General features: G+C 44.3%; 1 protein-coding gene across 6 annotated transcripts in view; it reads left to right on the forward strand.

Moving 5' to 3' along the window:
- The first annotated feature begins 2,778 nt into the window (after positions 1–2,778).
- Positions 2,779–23,304, forward strand: part of PTPRG (protein tyrosine phosphatase receptor type G) — a 605,523-nt gene continuing 584,997 nt past the window's right edge. For 2 of the 6 annotated variants that reach the window (XM_054036350.1, XM_054036352.1), the window contains exon 1: positions 2,779–3,307. In XM_054036350.1, the coding sequence (XP_053892325.1) occupies positions 3,223–3,307 (85 nt within the window). In that variant the 5' untranslated portion in view covers positions 2,779–3,222. The remainder of the gene's footprint in view (positions 3,308–23,304) is intronic. The other 4 variants (XM_054036347.1, XM_054036349.1, XM_054036348.1 and 1 more) reach the window with 2 other exon arrangements.

The following is a 23,304-nucleotide window of genomic DNA, read 5'->3' on the forward strand; positions in this document are numbered from 1 at the left end:
TGTTACTTTGTTCTGCCCTTATGAGAATGCAATTGCTTTTTAATTGCTTTTTTCAAATAGTGTCACCTGTTGAACTTCCGTTTACAGTCCCAGTTTTGCACACCAGCCTTCCATAATTTTAGAGAGATAACCCTTGTTAAAATAGGCCTGCTTTACCTATTGCTGTGGTTAGCTCAGGGATGTCAGGCTTGGAGTCCTGAAGAGAGAACGTTGCTCAGGTTTTCTGGAGCAAACCCATGTGAGTGAACTAGTTGAATATCTGTGTCACTGTGTAATCCTTAAGGTCAAAATAGGTGTGGTTCCCCCCTACTTCCCATTTGCATAGGAAGAGAAAATGGATGCAGGTTTTTTTAGTTTTACTTTCTTTACTTTCAAGCTATTTGAAACTAAATCACACAGACAAAAACCACCTACTTTGAGAGACTATGGGATTTGTCCATTTCTTCAGGCCTCTGGGTCTTTTGTTTTGGTTGTTGGTTAGTCTTTATGCAGGGGCCTTGAATCTGCATTCCTTGTGAATCCAAAACATGCATGACCTCGACAGCTGTTTTGAGTGTGCAAGGAATGCAGGATCAGCCCCTAATTCATAGCAGGCACAACCTGGAGTGGGGGAAGCGAGAGCAAAGGTGGACCTAAGATACCTTTGTGTCTCCTGAATTTGGGGTGCTTAGGGCTGCAGTACACCCCATTCTACATCCTACCTGCTGCACATGGGCATGATGGCTGGTGGTGACTCTGGCTTCGAATTCCCGTACCCTGGAGTACAGGGTTCTTTCATGGTGTGCAGTGGGGAGGAATGGGAGAGGGGGTCCCACTGCATTCCAGGCTCTTTTGTGGCACCAGGGATAAGGCTAGTCGTGAACTGGGATATAGAGTTTCCAGCCTGCAGATAGTAGGAAACGCACTGAACTGCTGTAGATTGCAAGCCGCCTTTGTGGTTATTGTGATCTCCCTGCTAACACCAGTGACAGCGGGGTTTGTGTCTGTGTCCCAAGGGATTGACATAGCCATTCCAATGGCTGGGGGGAAATAATATTCTGCTGACTTCCTTAGATTTGTTCCTTCTTCCTCTCCATCCCCCCTTTTGAAGCTATGGTTTGAAAAGAACTCACAGATGAAAGATGCTGTATGTAAATAAAGGTAAGACAATGCCAGCAAACAACAAAACCAGCAGTGACCATTCCAGTCCCAGATAAATCATGTGATTTGTATTGACTGTAAAAAATAAAAATAGAAATCCTGTAATAATATATTTTTTAAAAATCAGACAAAAACACTATCTGAATAAAGTTCAAGTTTTGACAGAAGGCAACAAAGCCAGATGAGCTCCAGTTCATACTAAAAATAATTCATTCTCAATTCAGACCATAGGCACTGGAACTAGGGGTGCTGTTGCACCCCCTAGCTTGAAGTAGTAAGAACCCCAAATACATGGTTTCTGCTTACAGCACCCTGACTATAAAAATAATGGTTCCAGCACCACTGCATTGTCTGTTTGCCATGCCAGTGTAAAATTCTCATTCCCTTGGAATCCCCTGTCTCTTGCTAGGCTAGGGACCAAGCTTAACTTGAAAGTAGTTTTTAAAGGTACCTGTTTACAACCCCCCATGCTAGTCTATTATTTTGTGGGGGGTCTCCGGCCATAACCAGAAGTATGATGGACATTACTCAAAAAGCTTTGTAGGATGCTATAGTGTATATTGAGGGCGGTGTAATAACATAAATAACTTCAAACAGATACAATTTAGATAAGAGTGAGAAATTTTAAATTACAAATGGGAAATTATCTTGACTCAATTACACATTTAATCAAAAACGACCCTGCACTAGTTAGAAGCAGTATAAAGGCAAAATACGGTGCTTATAACTAAAACGTGATAAAATCTTACAGTCTAAAGGAAGGGACAAAACTCATTACAGATAAGCAGCGCTCCCATTTCCCTCGGATTGCTTTTTATTTAAACGCCAGGGCTAAAAAGGAAATCGCTTCCAAGTATCTGCCAGAAATCAGCCTCGCCTCTGGGCGCTGATCATTGCAATGGGCTCCCTTTAACCTCAACTCTGAGCCGGAGATCAGGACCCTGGGATCCTCAAAATATTAAACAGCAGCAGCAAAAGCCTCTGGCCGTTCTTCGTCGGATGATGATGTATCCGATTAAAACGGCAGAACATCCGTCCTGGTGTCTGCTATTGTATCTCGGTAGTGAGCCAGGCTCCTGCCAAATAGATCGATACTGCTTTAAACCCCCCTGCTGTCAGGAAATTGAAAAAAACGTGCAGCCGCGGGCCTGATTTGCAAACGGCTGGAAGGAACGCGCCGGAGAGAGCCTGCGAGCGCGTGTCTGTAGCCAGCAGGGTTTGCAGGCGAGTGTGGCGTGAGAAACGAGATGTACAGTGTGTGAGCGCATGTGTGCATTCCACACACACACACACACACACACGTGTGTGTGTATATACCGTCTACGCACACAACAAGTGTGCGTGTGCACACACATGCTCCCGCAGCCCGAACAGAGGCTGGCTCACACACACGCCTATTTTTCACCGGCAAACGCCTCCTGGCTTTCCAGCGGAGGGACCCGGAGGCCAGAGAGAGACAGGGGCCATGTGTGCACGGCCCCTTTAAGAGCCCCGGGTGCGCGCAAAAGCCCGACTCCCCTTTTCCCCGCGCGCCCCCGCCTCCTCTCTCCCTCACTCCGCTTTAAAGTCTGAGCCAGGCGCCGGGCTCACATGGTGCCTCCTGCCCGGAGGAATGGAGCGCGCCCGGCTGCCGTCTGACCGCCGCCGAGCCGCCGCTGCCCGGGGCACGGACTGAGAGCCTGCGCCCGGCCCCTGCCATGGCTTGGCCCCGGAGGCTGCCTGCATGAGGAGCGAGGGAGAGCCCCAGCTCCAGCCCCGCCACGGCGCTTCTCCTCCGGCCGCCGCCGCCGCCGCTCGGGGAGTGAAGTTCTGAGCGCTCCCCGGGAGCCGACCCAGCCGCCGCGGGGCTGCTCCGGGCCTGGCGCTTGCTGCGTCCGGGACCTGCTGCTCCGGCCCCCCAGCACCCGCGCTTTGCCCCCGGCCGGGGCGGGTGACCCGGGGACGTGGGGCGGGGTTGGTCTGGTTGGCTGGCTGTTTTTTTTGGGGGGGTGGGTGGCTGGGGAAAGGGGGAGGACAAGCGGCAACTTCTTCTCCACAAGTTCCAGCCCCCTCCTCGCCCCCTTTCGATGTGCGCCTTTGGACATGCGGAGGCTACTGCAACCGTGTTGGTGGATCTTTTTCTTGAAAATCACCAGCTCCGTGCTCCAGTATGTGGTGTGCTTCCCCGGTGAGTGGCGCCGGCCGCGGGGCGGGGGGGGGGTGTTTGAAAATACAGGGCTCCTGCTTTGCGCGCTCTGCTGCACCGCCTGGCCCGTGGGGGGGCTGGGGGTCCCCAAGGGTGCGTGGCTGCTGCCTCTCCCCGGGGGGCTGGCTGTGCTGGGGCGGGGGGCCGGAGAAAGTGTGTGTGTGGGGGGGTGTTGCTGATTGACCCCCCCCCCCCCAGCCATGGGCGTGCGAGACTCAACGCGGGGAGAGGAGGACCGGTCTCTCCCCTGCCCCTATTCCGCTTCGGGGTGGGCTTTCCCTGGGGAAGGGGGGCCGGTTCTCAGCCCCGGCTTCCCAGCTACGCTTTGCCCAACTTCTCCCCCTCTCCCCGGGCGCCTGGCGCCCCTGCTCGCAGCGGGACCGGCTGCGGGAGAGGCCCCCTACCCCCGGGATCGTGGCTGCCCGAGCCTGGCCCCCGGCTCGCCGCTGCCTGCCCGCAGCCGCCTCCCTGCGCCCCTCCTGGGCTTTGCCCGCTCGGCAGCCGCATGCCCCACAGCACCGGGGAAGGGCGGCGAGCGACTCCGGGCCCTCGGCGGCCCCTTGCCCCGGGGCGCGCCCGTGGCGAGGGATGGGCACCCCGGGGCGCCCGCCCGCTCGCTCGCTCCCTCCCTCCGGCGGGCTCGGCTTTGGCGCAGCGCTTCCCGCGGCGGAGCAGCAGCCGGCGGCTGGGGGAGCTCGGGGCGCTGCGCCGCGGGGCGCTAATGGCACCGGGCGCCCCAGCTCCAGGGGCCCGGACGCGCCCCGGGGAGGCTCCCGCTAGGCGGGCTCAGGTGCCCCCGCACCCCGATCCTCTCCCCCAAAACTTAGTTGTGTCCTGCCGCCCCCGGGGCCTCCCACCTGCGCCCCCCGCGCCTGCTTGGCTGCGTTCCGCCGCCGTCCCCTTGACCTTGGGGGCCGGGGATGTGGTCTGGGGGGACCGGGGCCAGAGGGACAAAGGTCGGAGCTTGCCCGTCCATCGGGGCGAGCTGAGCACACAAACCCTGGCGGCTGTTCTGGTTCCTCTGCTCCTAGCCCGGGCAAGGAGGGAGACAGCGGAGCCTGATGCGGAAACTTCCCCCGGCGGGTGGGGATGCGGGTGGGTGGTGGGGGTCTGGCCTCAGTGCTCAGGGGGCGCTGGGCTGTGCTTCCCGCATCACTGCCAGGCGCAGGGGTGGATTCCCACCCCAAGGTTGCCTTAACACGTCCTCTCCAGCCTAGTGCGCTCAGGTCAAAAGCAAAATCCTCCAGGAGGCTGCGGAGAGGAGGACGCTTGCTGTGTGTGTAGGTGTGTTGTGTGTGTAATGGTTAAGGAAAGTTAAAATGTCAGAGGCTTTGGAGGGGTCTGCTATTCCATTTCCCAAAGCTGCAGTCAGACAGATGCACCCACAGAGGCGCTGCTGAGCTTCTGTCTGTCACCGGCTGCGTTCGTCCCCTCTCCAGAAAGCCCCCCCAAACACGCACGCACGCTCCGGGATGGACGTGGCCCTTCTGATGAGTTACTCAGAACTTCTCCTGAGTTTCTCTCCAGCTAGAATGTATGTGAGCATAACTTTCCCTTGTCTGCACATCTGCTGGCTTTCAGTCGCCACAATCTCCCCTAACGCAGCTGGGGAGATCAAGGTCTAAAGTTGACCAGTTTCTCTACCCAAACAATTACAAAACCCATTTCTGCCAGAATTTATTTGTGCACCCTTCAGTTTTAAAGGGGCACTGTCAACTGTACATAGGACATTCCAGTTTCCAGCACCCTCCAGAATGTTGTATATCTCTCTCTTTCTCTGTACATTCCTTTAAAAATATCTCGGGTTTTTTCCTGTTTTCCCCATTCCTGTCTTATGAGAATCTTTGTTGCAGGGAAGTAGCGGAGTAGTGGAAATAATGAAATTGACTGAGCACAAAATGCTGTCAAATGCACAAGCTGGTGTGTGTGTGTGTGGTGGGGGGGGGGGGGCGAAGTGGATGTATGTAGAGCAGAACTATTTTTTTTAAAACTTCTTTTGCTTAGTGTTACTCGTTACTTTAGTAGCTACAAAATTTTCAGCCAGATGTGATTGTTTTTATTTAAATAACCAAGTCCAAAAAGGTACCACTAAGTGGGGAGATACATATATTAAAAGTGTACTTTGGTATCTCTTATTCCAGAAAAGTGAGCAAATGGAGGCCCTTGCTGCTTGCTTTTCTGTTCATTTTGTTAGTTAAGCCTATGTCTTCATAGCTATTAAAGTTGAAAAGCTGTGACACTGACCTTCTGATGCAATTTGTATTGTGGACCACTTACAGGATGCATGAGAAGAGTAAAATCATTTTCTGGAAGCTTTCTAGTAACTTTCAGTTCTCTTTTAAAATACTCACAAGGACACAAGCAAATAGTCCGTATACGCCAATCACCTCCAGTAACTTATCAGATGATAAAATGATTTCAAGCAAAAATAAAAAGCCAGAGTGAGAGTTAAAACCTCCATCTGTTTGAAATTCTGCAGCTCTTGAGGAAAAAACATTTATCTTCTTTGTATTAATTTCTTCTCTATTTCACTTCAATGAGAGTGGGGCCTTCTCTCTGGTTCTGATGTATATTATACAGTAACTACATCTAGAAAGCAGGCTCTAAGAACAATTTAGGAAAACAAGCTCTGATGTAGGTTTAATATTCCAATATGGTAAGAAGAACTGATTTATATCCATGGAGTTAAAACTAGATAATATTTACATTATGGGTTGATGTAGATATATGCTCTGTGTTTGCATACCCATGTTCATGTACTGTGTATAGCTAAATGATTTAACAATGTTAGTAACTGAGAAATAGCTATATAATACTTACAGATGCTGTTCAACACGGGGTTTTGCTTGGAAAACAAAATATTTTCTTATGAAGGCTTTTGTGGCTGTAGTTCGTGACACTGCTACCATGTTAGGCCTCGCTGATTTCATTATTGTAGGTTTTCTTCCAAACAGTGATCACAGTTGTGGGTTGGGCAAGTTAGAACATTAAGACAAATAAGGACACTGTAGCCTTCTCTACTGTGACCCGGTACATGAGAAGTGCCAGAGGCAGGAAGGCTGCAGCGAGCGCCTCAGGGGACTAAAACAGGACATCAGTGTTGACAACACCAAATGGCAAATTGTCAAAATTGTGTTAATGGGGAATCCCTGCCAAAAATTAACTATTTAGCATCTGAAACAAAATCTACTTAATTTTTTTTTAAAACCTGAATTAAGAAGCTTAGCGAATGCAGATGTTTGTTTTTTATGTAGAAAAAAGTTTATTCCCAGCTGCCTTTAAACAAGAGATACAGATCGCTACTTTGTCTCTCCCCCCTCTCCTTCCCCAATCGCTTTCATTAGTGAAGCAACATAAAACAGACCATTTAACATTGTAAAATAAAGCATGAGGTCATCTAGAAAATAAACCCTTTCACCTTTAGCAGTCCTCTAACAGACTTGTAATGAATTTTTACCTTTGTATAAATATCTTGTTCTCTACTCCATCCGTAACAATGAGGAAAATATATTGGGAGCTTTTGTTCTTCCTGCACTAGCACTTCAGTACATTTAACTGTGAACTTGTCACTGGTAATTGCGATGGTTAATAAATCAAACTAAGATAAAGTAAAAACAATTGTTGCTATGGGGTCTGCTCACTCATGCAGCTAAATTCATTGTGTCAATGAGTAAGAAAAGGCCTAAATATTAATAATACGATAGCATCCTTAATAATCTGCTTCCCTGAGGTAAGGAATGTTTGTGTTCTGCATTTTGTGACTAGTATAGTACCTGGCATCTATGGAGCTAGAAACTTGTTTCTGTTTTCCTACGAGAAATATGTAAAAGGTGGATTTAAAAAAAAAAAAATCTAAATGACTGAATTGGCTAACAAATGTAGTTCAGTATTGACCTAGCATATATCAGCCTCCAACTTTTTTTAAAGGCATGATATGATGTTGGTGGCTTTTAGTTCTTCACTCAGCAAGCATGAAGACTATAATTTCTTTAGGGGGGAGGGAGAAATCTTTAGTATTGTTTGTCTGTTTCCAAGGAGCGTGTGCCTTTGAGCTAATCAAATGCCACTTTCAAAATCTTTAAAGGGGCTGAATAAGACTGGCTTTGTTTATCCAAGATTTTCTAGAGCAAGGTGTACTCCTGCACTTCCCTTTCATAGAGAAATATGGAATGTACAGGAGAGGGCTCTCCAAGACTTTATTTAGTCCTATGGCTTTTATGAAGATGACACGTCTTACATTTTAATTATTCTCTTATTTTCAATGCCTTTTTAAATATGCTTTATGTTCCAGGAAGTGGCTAATGGAGTCCTTGCTGCTAAAGAATGTCAAATACTCCTCTCTCCTTTTTTCCTGTGCACTGGGAGCTGAGATTGCTGGTATGCTTCTGAAGAGAAAAATAAGGAAGATCTTTGATATTGTTAGCAGACTTACGGAAACTGATTCACAGCTAACAGTGCCAGGACAGAGCTTTGTAAAATCTTTAAGTGATGCTGGAAGCTGAGTATATGAACAGCTACAGCAAGTGTGATATATTTTTGGGGTGGGGTGAGGGAAGGGGAGTTCAGTCAATTCAAAGGGGGTTGGGGAGAGTAATCCATTTTCAGAGGCTAGACTAGAATCTGGATATCTGAGAAACATAGTGGTGGTGCAGCAACTTTCTGTTTGTCTGAGATTTATAGGTTCTATAGAGCCATTCATTGTTTTCACCTAGTGGGATTAGGCCCTATTCTGGGTCTTCTGTTTTTTAAGGGTGAAGAAGTGAGGTAGCATCCTGTGTGTGCTTCTCCCCCCCCTCCCCCCTTCTCTTCACTATGTTACAGAAAACAGAAAGCTATTTGCACCAATCACACTTTGGGAAAAGAGGAGCCTTTACTCAGAACTAACAAAGGATTTGCATAATCTAGCATAGAGACTTGGTGTTGTTCATCAGCTAGTCTGTACAGTAGCTTCTGATTGTCTTGCTGAGAGATGCTGTTGACAACTCAGCCAGGACCTACTTGTCCAAGTCCCACTGTCCGTTCTATTCTCCTTGAAAAGGTGGTGGAGCAATGCAGTTCAGCATCTCCTAAGAAATCTCACTGTCCAGGAATATGATGTGGCCTCTGTTAGGAGTGTCAACTTTCTGTCAGCAGCGTGGGGCTGAAATCCTGGATTCATTGACTTGTAATGAGTCAGTGACTCTCAATAGGGCTAGAATTTCACCTGGGGTGTTTTTCTCCAACACTTTCCTTACATACATAATTAAAGCCTTACACTTAATTTAAAAAAAAGTAACATGAATAGTTTTCATTGTCTGTGCAGTTACAGAAAATACGATGAAGATCCTATCCCTGTTCTGATCAGCGTTTAAGGACTAACATGCTGGTAGCTTTTGGAAAGAAAGCATTGTTAAGTTTGGCTCTAATTTAAATGTTGAGTTTTATGGTTAAATTAAAAAAAAGTTTCAAACTATTAATCTCAACTATCTGTGGAACAAATGCTAATCTCTTGGTGGCTGCTTTTTAGCAGCCAGTCGAACATGCGGCGTGATGTGCTTGGAAGCCTAAGGGTATAGTAATAAAATTGCACTTTATCCAGTATATAACCTTAATATGAGGAATTATGAGAGAATGAGACTAATTTCTGTTTGCTTTTAAGTTACTGTATTTTAATTTTATTACAAAACATACATCATAGTTGCTGTTACTTTCTGACTGAATTGTGATTCTTTATACTCTCACGTGGCAGCAAGAAGTCATTCTTAAGGCTTAATTATACAGTGCTCTTAAATATTTCAGTCAATTTGTTCTGCTGTCAGGGAGCCGAATCCTGAACCCCTAGAGCCATTTTTTAAAAGGTATTTAGGCTCCTAGTGGGTTTTTTCAAAAGTGCCTAAAATCCCAGTAGGCACTTAGCCATGTCTTCAGGTGCACAGGTTTAAAAAGTAAGGGCCATACTTTTAACTCAAGCAAACTGCCATTTACTTTTTGTCTGAGGAAATCTGCAGGCTTTATTTTCTTTACATAATACTGACCTGGGTGTAACTCCATTGACTTAACGGAGAGTCACTCCACTTGACACTGACATCTGCATCTCTCTGGGAATGTTTGGGAGGCCAAGTATAGGAGGAAAATTATAAATTATTGTGTCCTGCTCAGACTGCATTTCTGTACTAATGAGGGGAGCCTGTTACATTGCCCACCTGGTAAGGTCAATTGAAGACCAGCTGTTCTGGTTGGAAGCCCTAGTTTCTCCACTTGTAGATTGATATTCCTTCAATGAAAGAAAGGGGAGGGCGGGAGGGAAGCATGTAGGTAGCTGATAGGGGTTTTTGTAATGTGGTCGGGTTGGGCTGGATGCTGCTGCACAAACACAGGCAGACACAATCCTACCCTGACAAGGTTACAATCTAAATGACCCTTCCCACCAGAAGCTAACAGGTGACAGGAGGGAGAGAGCATTTAAACAAAGCCATTGAGGTGAGGGATGAGATGGCGGCTGCTTCTATTCCTTTGTCTCGTTTCCTGTTTAGTCACTTCCTGCCCTTCCCCTCATCCCCATAAGAAAAAAAATATGGAATGTGTGGGGAAAGGAAGAGACCGATTACCGTGATGCATGGCTGCTGCTTTCCTCTCAGCCTAGGATTTATTTTTGATTTTTACGGAACAAGTTCAGCTTAGAGCAATTTAAATTAGCCACAGTTTATTGGGAGGCTAACAGTAAAATCAGGTAACGGGTGGGTTTTTTTCATGTCGTTGTACAAATTTTAGATATGTTTGGCAACTGGTGTATTAGAGTTCTGAATCAAGTAATTTGGATAGTGCTGGATCATTCTATAGAACTCCTGGCTGCAGTGCGCACCTGCCAGCAGCGGTGACAGGTGAAATCTCACTGGAGACGGGGTGCTGCAGCTCTTGAGTATGTAAATGTTGATGTGATGCCCAAGTACATGTATTCTCTGCCAGTTGCTGCTTTGAGGGATTTTGCATTCATAGCATGGAAACCTCTGTAAGAAAAATCTAGATTTTTTTTTTTTTTTTTTTTTTTTGAGACTTGGCTACTTCGCTTAACAAAACTGCTTTGAATATCCTTTTCTGTGCTCACAGATACTTGATGAATGAAACCTGGAGCCAGGGGGAGCTGCACTGGTATTTGGGAGCAAAATATTGGTCATTATTTGGTCATGTGGCAGCTGTTGGTTCTTTTTTCTGTTTCAAAAGCATGCCTGTCTTTTCGATGGAATGCTTTTAGAGCTCTTCTTCTGACAGCCAGCTTATTCTAGTGAAAAAGAGGAATGCTATCTGATCTCTTTTGTTCACCAAAATGGACAGTAGTACAGGATTTCTCCCCCCACACACACTTTTGGAGGGGAAGAGACTGATAAAATGCACCAGTGTTTTAATCAAAACAGTGCTTCAGAATGTGTCCATAGAAAAGCGCTTAAGTATTGGATTATTGCCCTTCATCATTCTCAAGCCTTAAAACTGGCATTTCTGCTTCCTGGCTGTGCCACCTCCTTTTTTTTAATAAAAAAAAAAAGCATTAGTGTTCCTCTGAAGAGAGGAGGCTTAAAAAAGAATGCAGAAGGACTTAAACTGAAGAAGGCACAACTCATGAACCCCACCCCACCCCGCTCCCAACCCCTGTCCAAAAAAGGTCAGTTTCATTGTGTAGTCTTCTGTACCACTACAAAGTTTGTGTAAAAACACTTCTGTACTGATTTTTGCAGTGTTACTCGCTTGGCACTGGTGGCAGTACGGGACAGTGATTGTGCGGTACAAGGCAATGGTGAACTGGACCCATTAAATGATCTCGGAGCCTTCAGCAAGGATGCTCACTTAGTGCCACCAAAGACTGCTGCTTTGTGTACTCTATTCTGCACAGCGTTCTAAACGCAGCCCTATATGATTGGAGAGACACTCTTGCTAGCTTCTGCTCCTTAGACTTAGGATGTCAAAAGGGCCATTTTAAAGAGGTATTGCAACCATTAATACGGAGTTCCAAAATAAAGACATCAGAAAGAAGTGGTCTCAGATGGCCAAGATTTTTCCAAAAGTGACTAGTGGCTTTTTTTGCTTGCCCCAATTGTTGGGGGTCCAACTTGAGACCCCGTAGTGGGTGCTGATTTTTTCCCCCCAGCAAATGCTGATCTCTGACATTCTGATAATCAGACCCATTTAAGTTTTCTTCACCTGAAAACTGAGGAACCCAAAATTGCTTGTTGCTTTTGAAAACTTTGGTGCGGATCTACATTAACCTGAAAAACTAGGGGTAGAAATGTCAAAAGCTCCGAGTCCCACTGACTTTCAGTGGGATTAAGGTTCCTAAATCACTCTAGGTGCTTTTTAAATTTTTATTCTGGATCTACTACAGAGGCAAACTAGAAAGGATAACCGTCAAACCTGTAAACTGGGGCTTCACAGTGCAGGAATACCTTTCAAGCACAGCATCCATTTAACCAGTGACATGAGAGAGCCGGAGCACTAGTTCAATGGGTCAGAATCTCCATATTGCAAGTGGGCTGTAGTCCACGAAAGCTTATGCTCTAATAAATTTGTTAGTCTCTAAGGTGCCACAAGTACTCCTGTTCTTCTTTTTGCGGATACAGACTAACACGGCTGTTACTCTGAAACTTGTCAATTAATTATGTTCAATATTCTTTTTACAGTAAAATAATTTAGGCATAAATGTTCTAAACACTTTTTAAAAATATACCTAAAATTTGCCTGTTGACAGCAGTTGCATCATATTCTAATTGGTGAGAATCACTAATGAGAGTACTCAAGATCTAAAATTAGTTGTTTATTTTTCCTTTCTTCTGTGCCTGAGGGTTTTGCATCAGATTATGTGGCTTCTGTATAACTGTTTGTATTTCAAAGCAACACCTTCCTGAATTTTTAGCTATTTAAGTAAGTGTTAACTGTGTGGGCTCAGTGACAGCAGTTTCAGAAACTGATTTTTTTAATTGTTTCTTACTACATTGTTGATGCATAGTAAAGTGTTCCTCTTTTGTTTATTGTGAATAAATTCATTGTTATCTTTGTAAACTATGGGTGCGAATGTGTGATCATATAATGTCTCTCTTCTTAACATGGCGCAGATCCTCAGCTGATGTAAATTGTCATTGCTCCATTTAACAAGAGGAGCAATGACAAATTACACCAGCTGAGATTCTGCCCTATTGTCTTCATAGTGGGGGGGATGGAAAAGGTTATCTTGAAAAATGTTGCATATTCAAACTAGGGATTTTGTTAATTTCAGTGAGTTGTTGAATGAGATTCTCACAAAGAATCATAATTTGGTCAGAACATAACAGTAACTGATGCATGTCTTTTAATAAAATTAAAATACAGTAACTGTCTTTTTTGGTTTTGTTTTTAAAAATCCCAAGTCTACATTATTTTGGTTTGCCAATATCTAGGGTCTTCATAAAAAGCTGGGATCCTTCAACAGAACCTGTCTGCATGGTTTGGGCTTTTTTAAATTTTTGTTGTTAACCATTGGAGGGTTTTTTATACGTGTAGTGAAATGTGGAGCAACATCTTCATTTGGCTTCTCATTGTAAAGCTACCTCCTTATTGTAAGCCATGCTGTGTGCCTTTAACATCTCCGAAATCTCCCAAGTCACCATTGACCATTGTTATGCAGTCTTACTCTTTTTTTTTTTTTTTTTTTTAAGAAAAAAACTTTGTGTAGATAAGGTGATCAGTTAGTCAGCATGGATTTGTCAAGAACAAATCGTGTCAAACCAACCTGATAGCTTTCTTTGACAGTGAAACAAACCTTGTGGATGGGGGGGCGGGAGGAGCAGTAGATGTGGTATATCTTGATTTTTAGTAAGGCTTTTCAGGATCTCTCATGACCTTCTCATAAACAAACCAGGGAAATACAACCTAGATGAAGCTACTGGTTGGGAAACTGTTCTGGGGGAGTAATCAGTCATGCTGGAAGGGCATATCAAGTGGGGCCCTGTAGGGATCAGTTCTGGGTCTAGTTTGGTTCAATATCTTTGTCAATGAATTAGGTAATGGCCTAGAGAGTACACTTGTAAAGTTTGTGGATGATACCAAACTGGGAGGGGTTGCAAGTGCTTTGGAGGATAGGATTAAATTTCAAAATGATCTGGAGAAATGCTCTGAAGTAAATAGGGTGAAATTCAATAAAGACAAATGCAAAGTACTCCACTTGGGAAGGAATAAGGAGTTGCCTAGGGAGGTTGTAGAATCTCCATTGGAGATTTTTAAGAGCAGGTTGGACAAACACCTGTCAGGGATGGTGTAGATAATACTTAATCCTGCCATGAGGCAGAGGGCTGGACTAGATGACCTCTTGAGGTTCCTTCCAGTTCTGTGATTTTTTTTTTTTTTTTTTTTAATGATTTAACCTATTAGCCAGACTCTAAACCAGGCAACAGACAGGAAATTAAGATTATCTCAGTCTAAATACCAATTTGAATTTGATCCAGGCCACTTGGTTCTTACTGGTAATTCAGTGACTCTGTGGAAAAAGATGTGATTGACAATGGAATGACTGCTTTTTACATGGGATTTTGTAAGGTGGACATATATGACCAGACCATTAAAAGGTATTTAGGTACCTGAAATCAATGGGAGGTAGAAGAGACCTTTGAGGAGCTGGTCCATATTGTCTAAAGTGGATTGAGAGTCTTGGCAGAGCAACTAAGGACTGAATGCACCTGGAGCCCTAGACTAGCCTCTTACCACTGGCTGTTATGCTTGGACAACATTCTGCAGGGACACTGGTGAGGGAAGCTTGCACCCATGGTATAATTCGTATGTCAAGAGCTATCCACGGGGCACCTTTCCATAAACACTTCCATGATTTTCCTTTTTAAAAACATGTTTTAAAATCCCATGTAAGTGCCATGAAAAAAAATTCTTTACGGTCTTCACTTCCCATTGACCTGCAACCATGTCTGTTTGTCAATCATATTTGACATGGTGTTAGGAGCACTGGAAAACAAACATTCGTGTGTGTGTGTAAAAGAATTAATGGGGTTTGGCAATTAGCTTGCTAGAACGAACTAAGTGACTTAGTTGAACGTAGAGAGTTTTACTGAAAAAGCCCTTCCTCGTAGTTAAAAACAAATGAAATTGCTTCTTATTGATTTTAATTTACGTTGAAACACTGCTGTCTCTTGAACAATGCCAGAAATGGAAGCAACTATAAATGAGTACAAGATGTGATAAGATAGGTGGACTCTTAAGCAATCAAGAACACAGACAACCTCCAAGTTAGACAGTAGTTAAAATATGAGACTATGTATGGATCAATACATAAGTTTGCCTTAATCTTGTCCTTAAGCACTTGAAAGCTACATTCCTGGTATGTCAACACACCCCCTCTCTCTGGCAGAGACTGTAAGGCCTACTTCCAGAAGGGAATATTTTTCACTATTGCCCCATCCCTGCACAGATGGGTTTGCTTGTGCTCTGCAGTACACACCCACGTGGGAAATGGATTCAGGAAGCCTAGAGGGCGAGGCCAGTATTTCTAGAAACCCTTCAGCAAATGGCTGCTGAAGGAAGTGCTGCATGGTTTTTGGAATAAACCCCTCCCCCATGCACAAACCATCACCCTCCAAACTAAATACACCAGTATGTTTAGAAGGAGAGTTAATGAATGTGAGACATGCACCGGAAGTTATTGGTCCAGATCAGAAAATACACCTTTCAACTCTGGCAAGAAAAACTGCAGCAGTCTTGGAATAGTGTGAGGAAGAAATGCCATGTCACAGGGGCTTCAGCTATTCTTTTGCTCACCACTATCTCCTTTAAATGTGGAGTTTCTTCTTGTGAGTAATTTGAGCAAAGATTAGTAAACATGAGAAACCATACAACCCACAGCAGGTATTGGACTTGAAAGACTGAGCCAACGTTGCAGCTGATGTAATTAACAAGGTAACTCCATTGGAAACAGTTAACTGCATTCTGCTGGCCTGATCCTGAGGGGTAGTGTGCATTCCTAAGTGCTACTGAACTTAATGGGAGCTGTAAGTGTTTAGCACATATTTAGGATCAGGTACTAATTCAGTAATGCAAAGACATTCTCTTCAGATAAGTGGTGCCCTTAACCTAGCATCCTGAGGAGGTGATGGGGCAGGTTCTCTTAATCAAGCAGTACCAAAAAGCCATGAATAAGCTACCATATTGGACGCTTATGTTTGTCATTGTAGGTTACCTCCATGTCAGCCTTTTGATTTTGCCCATTGGATGGGCACGCTGGACAGCTTGGGGGAGGTTCATTTTAAAATGTCACATTTCTTAGTTTGATAATGTCCAGACAATTTAATATTTAAAAAAAAAAAAAGTGAGTTTGGTCAGGGGAAAATCCTGCTCTCTGGTGAGAGATCTGTTGCCCAACAAAAATGAAACAGGTTCAATGAAAACAAATTCTTATGAAGGTTTTTGTATCCTCAAAAAAGGGATTGGGGAAAAAAAGTCAACCAGTGCCAGTAGAACAAGACTCGCGTGTAAAGAGGACACCAGTTATAGGCCCTTGCCACCCCACCCACCCCCGCAGACATACGTGCACATGGGCAACTGCCTTACACGGCTGCCCTCACTGGTGTACCTGAGCAAGCTTGGATAGGTTAGAATGCTTCTATCCAGTGTTCTCAAAAATCCGAGCAGCGAGAGGAACTTTACACGTTACTCCAGAAGCAGCCAACCCTGCTCAGAAACCAAGTGTCTTCAAAGACAAAAAGCTCACGGATGGCACCCTGCTTCAGGCTCCAACAAGCATCCTCTCTGGAATGAACGGTGAAGTGTCATGAGGGCAGAGCAGAAGTCTGGCAACTGCTCACTTACAGAAGAGAGCATAAGCCTTGCCACAGTAGATCATAGTAATGCCCCGTCTAATAATGATCCCCTCCCCAACCATGACCAATATAAGATGTTTGAAAGAATGCTGCAACAACTCCTGAGGAAAACACTATGCACAGTAGGAGGGTCAATAGTTTCTTCTAAAATATATATAATCCATGACCGCTAAGGGTTCCATCCCGAGAGTACCCAGCACTTTCCATTTCACCTGAAGCTAAACTGTGAGACACAGAGTACTGTGCACAGGTGTTGTACATGCTTACTAGTCTGCCCTCTTCAAGAGAGAACCATAGTCTATATTATGTGAAGCTTCTGCAAGGTACAGGGCCCTGGGTGCAAGCCTGAATGCGATCCATGCTGTTGTCATTCCAAGGAGGTGCATAATGGAAAGGAGAGAGATCTCTTGGCCAGCTGAAGGCAGAGGGGCTTTTGGCCACTACTCCCTTATAACAGCTATTGCCCAAATCACGACAGCTACAGTAGCAGAACTACATGGTTTCGGGCTATTAACTGTAGAAAACTACCATTGTGAGGGTTGTCTACATGGAGCAGCAATGCAGACTAGCGGGGTGTGATTTCTAGAGCATGCATATGTGCTGTGCACTAATTGGCCCCTGTGGACTTTGCAGGTGAGCACTAGAAGTTCCCAAGGGTGCTTGAATGTAGAACCGAAACAGGTTAGCCATGCTGTCATCATCCCCAGGTTTGTAGCTGGTGTCTGTACCTTGCAGAGGCATCATGCAGTGCAGAAAGAGTATTAAGGAACCCGTAGGAAGTTTTTCTTAACATACAACCTAAACTGGCCTTGCTGCAAATTAAGCCCATTGTTTCTTGTCCTAGCCTCAGAGGTTAACAAGAACAATTTTCTCCTTCCTTCTTGTAACAACCTTTTATGTACTTGGAAACTGTTATGTCCCCTCTCAGTCTTCTCTTCTCCATACTAAACAAATCCATTTTTTCCCCATCTTCCCTCATAGGTCATGTTTTCTAGACCTTTTATCATTTTTCTTCTCCCCTCTGGACTTCCTTCAATTTGTCCACATTTTTCCTGAAATGTGGCACCCAAAACTGAACACAATACTCCAGTTGAGGCCTAATCAGCAGATTAGAGCGGAAGAATTACTTCTTGTGTCTTGCTTACAACACTCCTGCTAATACAGCCCCGAATGACCTTCGCTTTTTTGCAACAGTGTTAAACTATTGACTCATATTTAGCTTGTGGTTCACTACGATCTTCCGATCCCTTTCCGCAGTACTCCTTCCTAGACAGTCATTTCCCATTTTGTATCCGTACAACTCCTTGTTCCTTCCTTCCTTAGTGGAGTACTTTGCATTTGTCCTTACTAAATTTAATTCTGTTTACTTCAGCCACTTTCTCCAGATCATTTTGAATTTTAATCCTATCCTCCAAAGCACTTGCATCTCCTCCCAGCTTGATATCGTCCGCAAACTTTATAAGTGTACTCTCTATGCTATTATCTAACTCATTGACAAAGATATTGAACCAAACCAGACCCAGAACTGATCCCTGCAGGACCCCACTCAATATGCCCTTCCAGCAGGGCCGTCCGGGGGGGGGCAAGTGGGGCAATTTGCCCTGGGCGCCGCAGGGGCCCCCACGAGAATATAGTGTTCTATAGTATTACAACTTTTTTTTATGGAAGGGGCCCCCAAAATTGCTTTGCCCCAGGCCCCCTGAATCCTCTAGGCAGCCCTGTCTTCCAGCATGACTGTGAACTACTGATAACTACTCCCTGGGAGCAGTTTTCCAACCAGTTATGCACCCACCTTATAGTAGCTCCATCTAGGTTGTATTTCACTAGTTTGTTTATGAGAAGGTCATGAGAGAGAGTGAGTCTGAAAAGCCTTACTAAAGTCAAGATGTACCACATCTACCCCTTGCGCACCCCTGTCTCCCCCAGCATCCACAAGGCTTGTTTCACTGTCAAAGAAAGCTATCAGGTTCATTTGACATGATTTGTTCTTGACAAATCTATGCTGACTGTGACTTATCAGCTTACTATATTCTAGAAGTTTGTAAATTGATTGCTTAATTATTTGCTCCATTATTTTTCCGGGTACAGAAGTTAAGCTGACTAGTCTGTAATTACCTGGGTTGTCCTTATTTCCCTTTTTATAAATGGGCACTCTATTTGCTCTTTTCCAGTCTTCTGGAATCTCTCCCGTCTTCCATGACTTTTCAAAGATAACACTGGTCTACAATTTTTGAGAAGTCGTCTGCTTCAGAGATAAAATGTACTATTTATTATGTATTTTGATGTGCTGAATTCAAATTTGACAATTAAAACAACTGGCTACTGTTTCTAAGATATTTAAGCTTTTACATTTTATGTCTATTTATATTGTGTAGATAGTAGAGTTTTAATCATAAATTGTAAACCTAGGTCTTTTCATGTGTTTATGGTTGCTTTACATGATGATTTCACCTGTCCTGTTTATGTAACACTTTAAAAATCAGCAAAAGGGTTATATAAATAAAATTTATTATGAAACAAAAAGCAAAAAACTATTCTGTACATAGTTTAGTCCTATTCAGTGTCTACTCGGTGCTTCTTGTCTTGTCTCTTGTATTCATTAAATGGAGCATCTCTTGTCACTGTCCAGCAATAGTCTGCAAGCATTGATGGGCTCCATTTGCCCTGATGGCGTTTCTCCATTGTTGCAATGTCCTGGTGAAATTGCTCGCCGTGCTCGTCGCTCACTGCTCCGCAGTTCCGTGGAAAAATCTCTAGATGAGAGTGCAAAAAATGTATCTTTAGTGACATGTCGCGACCAAGGCTTTTGTATGCCTTGAGGAGGTTTTCCACCAACAACCTGTAGTTGTCTGCCTTGTTGTTTCCAAGAAAATTTATTGCCACTAACTGGAAGGCTTTCCATGCCGTCTTTTCCTTGCCACGCAGTGCATGGTCAAATGCATCATCTCGAAGAAGTTCACGAATCTGAGGACCAACAAAGACACCTTCCTTTATCTTAGCTTCGCTTAACCTTGGAAATTTTCCACAGAGGTACTTGAAAGCTGCTTGTGTTTTGTCAATGGCCTTGACAGAGTTCTTCATCAGACCCAGCTTGATGTGTAAGGATGGTAACAAAATCTTCCTTGATTCAACAAGTGGTGGATGCTGAACACTTTTCCTCCCGGTCTCCAATGACTGTCGGAGTGGCCAATCTTTCTTGATGTAGTGGGAATCTCTTGCACGACTCTCCCATTCGCAGAGAAAACAGCAGTACTTTGTGTATCCAGTCTGCAGACCAAGCAAGAGAGCAACAACCTTCAAATCGCCACAAAGCTGCCACTGATGTTGGTCATAGTTTATGCACCTCAAAAGTTGTTTCATGGTGTCATAGGTTTCCTTCATTTGGACTGCATGACCAACTGGAATTGATGGCAAAACAATGCCATTATGCAGTAAAACAGCTTTAAGACTTGTCTTCGATGAATCAATGGACAGTCTCCACTCATCTGGATCGTGAACGACGTTGAGGGCTGCCATCACACCATCAATGTTGTTGCAGGCTACAAGATCACCTTCCATGAAGAAGAATGGGACAAGATGCTTTTGACGGTCACGGAACATGGAAACCCTAACATCACCTGCCAGGAGATTCCACTGCTGGAATTCCACTGTCTGGAGCCCAACAGCTCTGCCTTACTCTTGGGTAGTTCCAAATCCCTGACAAGGTCATTCAGTTCACCTTGTGTTATGAGGTGTGGTTCAGAGGAGGAGGATGAGAGAAAATGTGGGTCCTGTGACATTGATGTTCAGGGCCAGAAGTTTCATCCTCTTCCTCGTCTGACTCAAGTGAGAATGATTCTGGTGCATCAGGAACCGGCAGTCCTTCTCCGTGGGGTACTGGGCGTATAGCTGATGGAATGTTTGGCTAATGCACAGTCCACTTTTTCTTCTTTGACACACCTTTCCCAACTGGAGGCACCATGCAGAAGTAACAATTGCTGGTATGATCCGTTGGCTCTCTCCAAATCATTGGCATTGCAAAAGGCATAGATTTCCTTTTCCTGTTCAACCACCGGCGAAGATTTGTTGCACAAGTGTTGCAGCATATGTGTAGGGCCCACCTCTTGTCCTGATCTCCAATTTTGCAGCCAAAATAAAGGTGATAGGCTTTCTTAACCATAGTGGTTATACTGTGCTTTTGTGATGCAAAAGTCACTTCACCACAAACATAGCAGAAGTTATCTGCACTGTTCACACAAGTACGAGGCATCTCTGCTCACTTCGGCTAAACAGAAATGTGTCCCTTTGCAAAATCAAACACTGACAAATAAGAGAGCATGACACTGTATGATTTCTAGAGCTGATATAGGGCAATTTGTTCAGCAGAGTGATGTAAGCTTTGATTGCATCATCCATGACTTGTAGGAATAACATGATGCAATTCATATCATGTATGACGCAATACCAGCTTCAGATTGCATCATTCATTGTTTTGCCTAAAAAGCAAGTACTGTCCACACCCAGTCATAGATTTATTCATAGATCCGGTCAAAGATGTATTTTAGTCATTTCTGGTTTAAATTGAGATCCCTTCCCTTTATAACTCACGTATCCTCCGCCATTCCCAAGTCAAGGGTCGTATATACTGACCCAATAGCATACCTTGAAAACTAGAGCCAATCAACCATTTTAAGCATCATTTTCATTCTCAGTAACCCAGAATTAGTAAAGTTTGACTACATTTATTTCAGAAGCATTTTGGCTGTAGAGCAGTGTAATTGCTAATGGCTCAGATATCTCCTCAATCAGCTCCTTGAGTATTTTAGTTGCATTTCATCAGGTCCTGGTGACTTGAAGACCTCTAATTTGTCTTGGGGTACGTCTATACTTACTTCCTGGTCTGGATGTAAGCGATGGATCTTCTGGGATCGATTTATCGCGCCTTGTCTAGACGCGATAAATCGATCCCGGATTGATCCCGGAAGTGCTTGCCGTCAACGCCGGTACTCCAGCTCAGCGAGAGGAGTACGCGGTATCGACGGGGGAGCCTCCCTGCCGCGTCTGGACCCGCGGTAAGTTCGGACTAAGGTATTTCGAATTCAGCTACGTTACTAACGTAGCTGAATTTGCGTACCTTAGTCCGAAGTGGGGGGTTAGTGTGGACCAGGCCTAAGTAATTTTTAACTTTGTTCTTTCCCTATTTTAGCCTCTTCTGATCCTACCTCATTCTCACTGGTATTCTCTGTTAGACATCCAATCACCACCACCCTTCTTGGTGAAAACCAAAACAAAGAAGTCATTAAGCACCTCTGCCATTTCCACATTTTCTGTTGTTATTTTTGCCCCCCCCATTGAGTAACGGGCCTACCCTGTCCTTGATCTTCCTCTTGCTTCTAATGTATTTGTAGAATGTTTTCTTGTTGCCCTTTGTCTCTAGCTAGTTTGATCTCATTTTGTGCCTTGGCCTTTCTCATTTTGTCCCTACATACTTGTGTTATTTGTTCATATTCATCCTTTGTAATTTGATCTAGTTTCCACTTTTTGTAGGACTCTTTTGTTTTTTTTAGATCATTGAAGATCTCCTGGTTCTGTCAGGTTGGTCTCTTGCCATACTTCCCATCTTCCCTACGCAGTGGGATAGTTTGCTCTTGTGCTCTTAATAATGACTCTTTGAAAAACTGCCAACTGTCTTCAATTGTTTTTCCCCTTAGGCTTGCTTCTCATGGGATTTTACCTACCAACTCCCTCAGTTTGTGAAAGTCGCCTTCTTGAAATCCATTGTCTTTAGTTTGCTGTTCTCCCTCCTACCATTCCTTAGAACCATGAACTCTACCATTTCGTGATCACTTCCACCCAAGCTGCCTTCCACTTTCATATTTCAACCAGTTCTCCCTATTTGTTAAGATCAAATCTAGAACAGCTTTTCCCCTAGTAGCTTTCTCCACTTTCTGAAATAAAATATTGTCTCCACTACATTCCCAGAGCTTGTTGGATAATCTGTGCTCTGGTGTGTTATTTTCCCCACAGATGTCTGAGTAGTTGAAGTCCCCCATCACCACCAATTCCTGTGCTTTGGGTGATTTTGGTAGTTGTTTAAAAAAAGCCTTACTCACCTCTTCTTCCTGGTTAGGTGGTCTGTAGTAGACCCCTACCATGACATCACCCTTGTTTTTTACCCCTTTTATCCTTACCCAGAGACTTTCAACATGTCTGTCTCCTATTTCCATCTCAACCTCAGTCCAAGTGTATACATTTTTAATATATAAGGCAACACCTCCTCCCTTTTTCCCCTGCCTGTCCTTCCTGAGCAAGCTGTACCCTTCTATACCAATATTCCAGTCATGTGTGTTATCCCACCAGGTCTCTGTAATGCCAACTATGTCACAGTTGTGTTTATATATTAGTATTTCAAGTTCTTCCTGCTTATTCCCCATACTTCTCGCATTAGTATACAGACCTCTAAGATACTGATTTGATTTCCCACCCTGCCAATTCTGCCTTGTCTCTCCTTTTTTCTCTGCTATAACCGCTCCTGCTCCCACCCAAATTCCGAACCTTCTCCCAGGTCTCCATGTTCTTGACTTACCTGTGGGCTTTGGTCACCTGCCCCCTTCGAACCTAGTTTAAAGCCGTCCTCACTAGGTTAGCCAGTTAAAGTAGCACTCTCTGAAACCTTCATAATAATTTAATCTTTATTAATCAAATATGTGGATGGCTCGATGGCTCAAGGGATTGGTTAAGCCGGTTCAGGAATTCTCCTCCGTCTTTCTTTCAAATTCTTTCCACAAGAGAGTAGTGAGGAAATTGTTACGATCTTGATGATTTGTCTCATCTATGAACTCTTGGTTCACTTTCCGGTGAGCAAATGTCCTCCCTCAATCTTTGCATCTGGTTGGGAATCTCAACAGAGGCCAAGAGCTGACTGGGTATGGAGACTTTAACTGCTATTTCCAACTTAAGACAGCCCTTCCAGACAAGATTCAGACTTTTACTGGTGGGACACTCGTGTGTGTGTGTGTGCGTGCGTGCTCGTTTGCACTGCTGCTAATATCATACCTCCTCTATGGATAAAGAAAAGTGCAGTTACTAGTACTATCAAACCAGCACCTTTAAAGGCCATTACATTGTCCAGTCTATCACATTTTTAAATAAAATATAGCTGGTGAAGTCCTGGCCCCT

Source organism: Malaclemys terrapin, chromosome 7 (assembly GCF_027887155.1).
Source record: "Malaclemys terrapin pileata isolate rMalTer1 chromosome 7, rMalTer1.hap1, whole genome shotgun sequence".
Lineage (NCBI taxonomy): Eukaryota > Metazoa > Chordata > Testudines > Emydidae > Malaclemys > Malaclemys terrapin.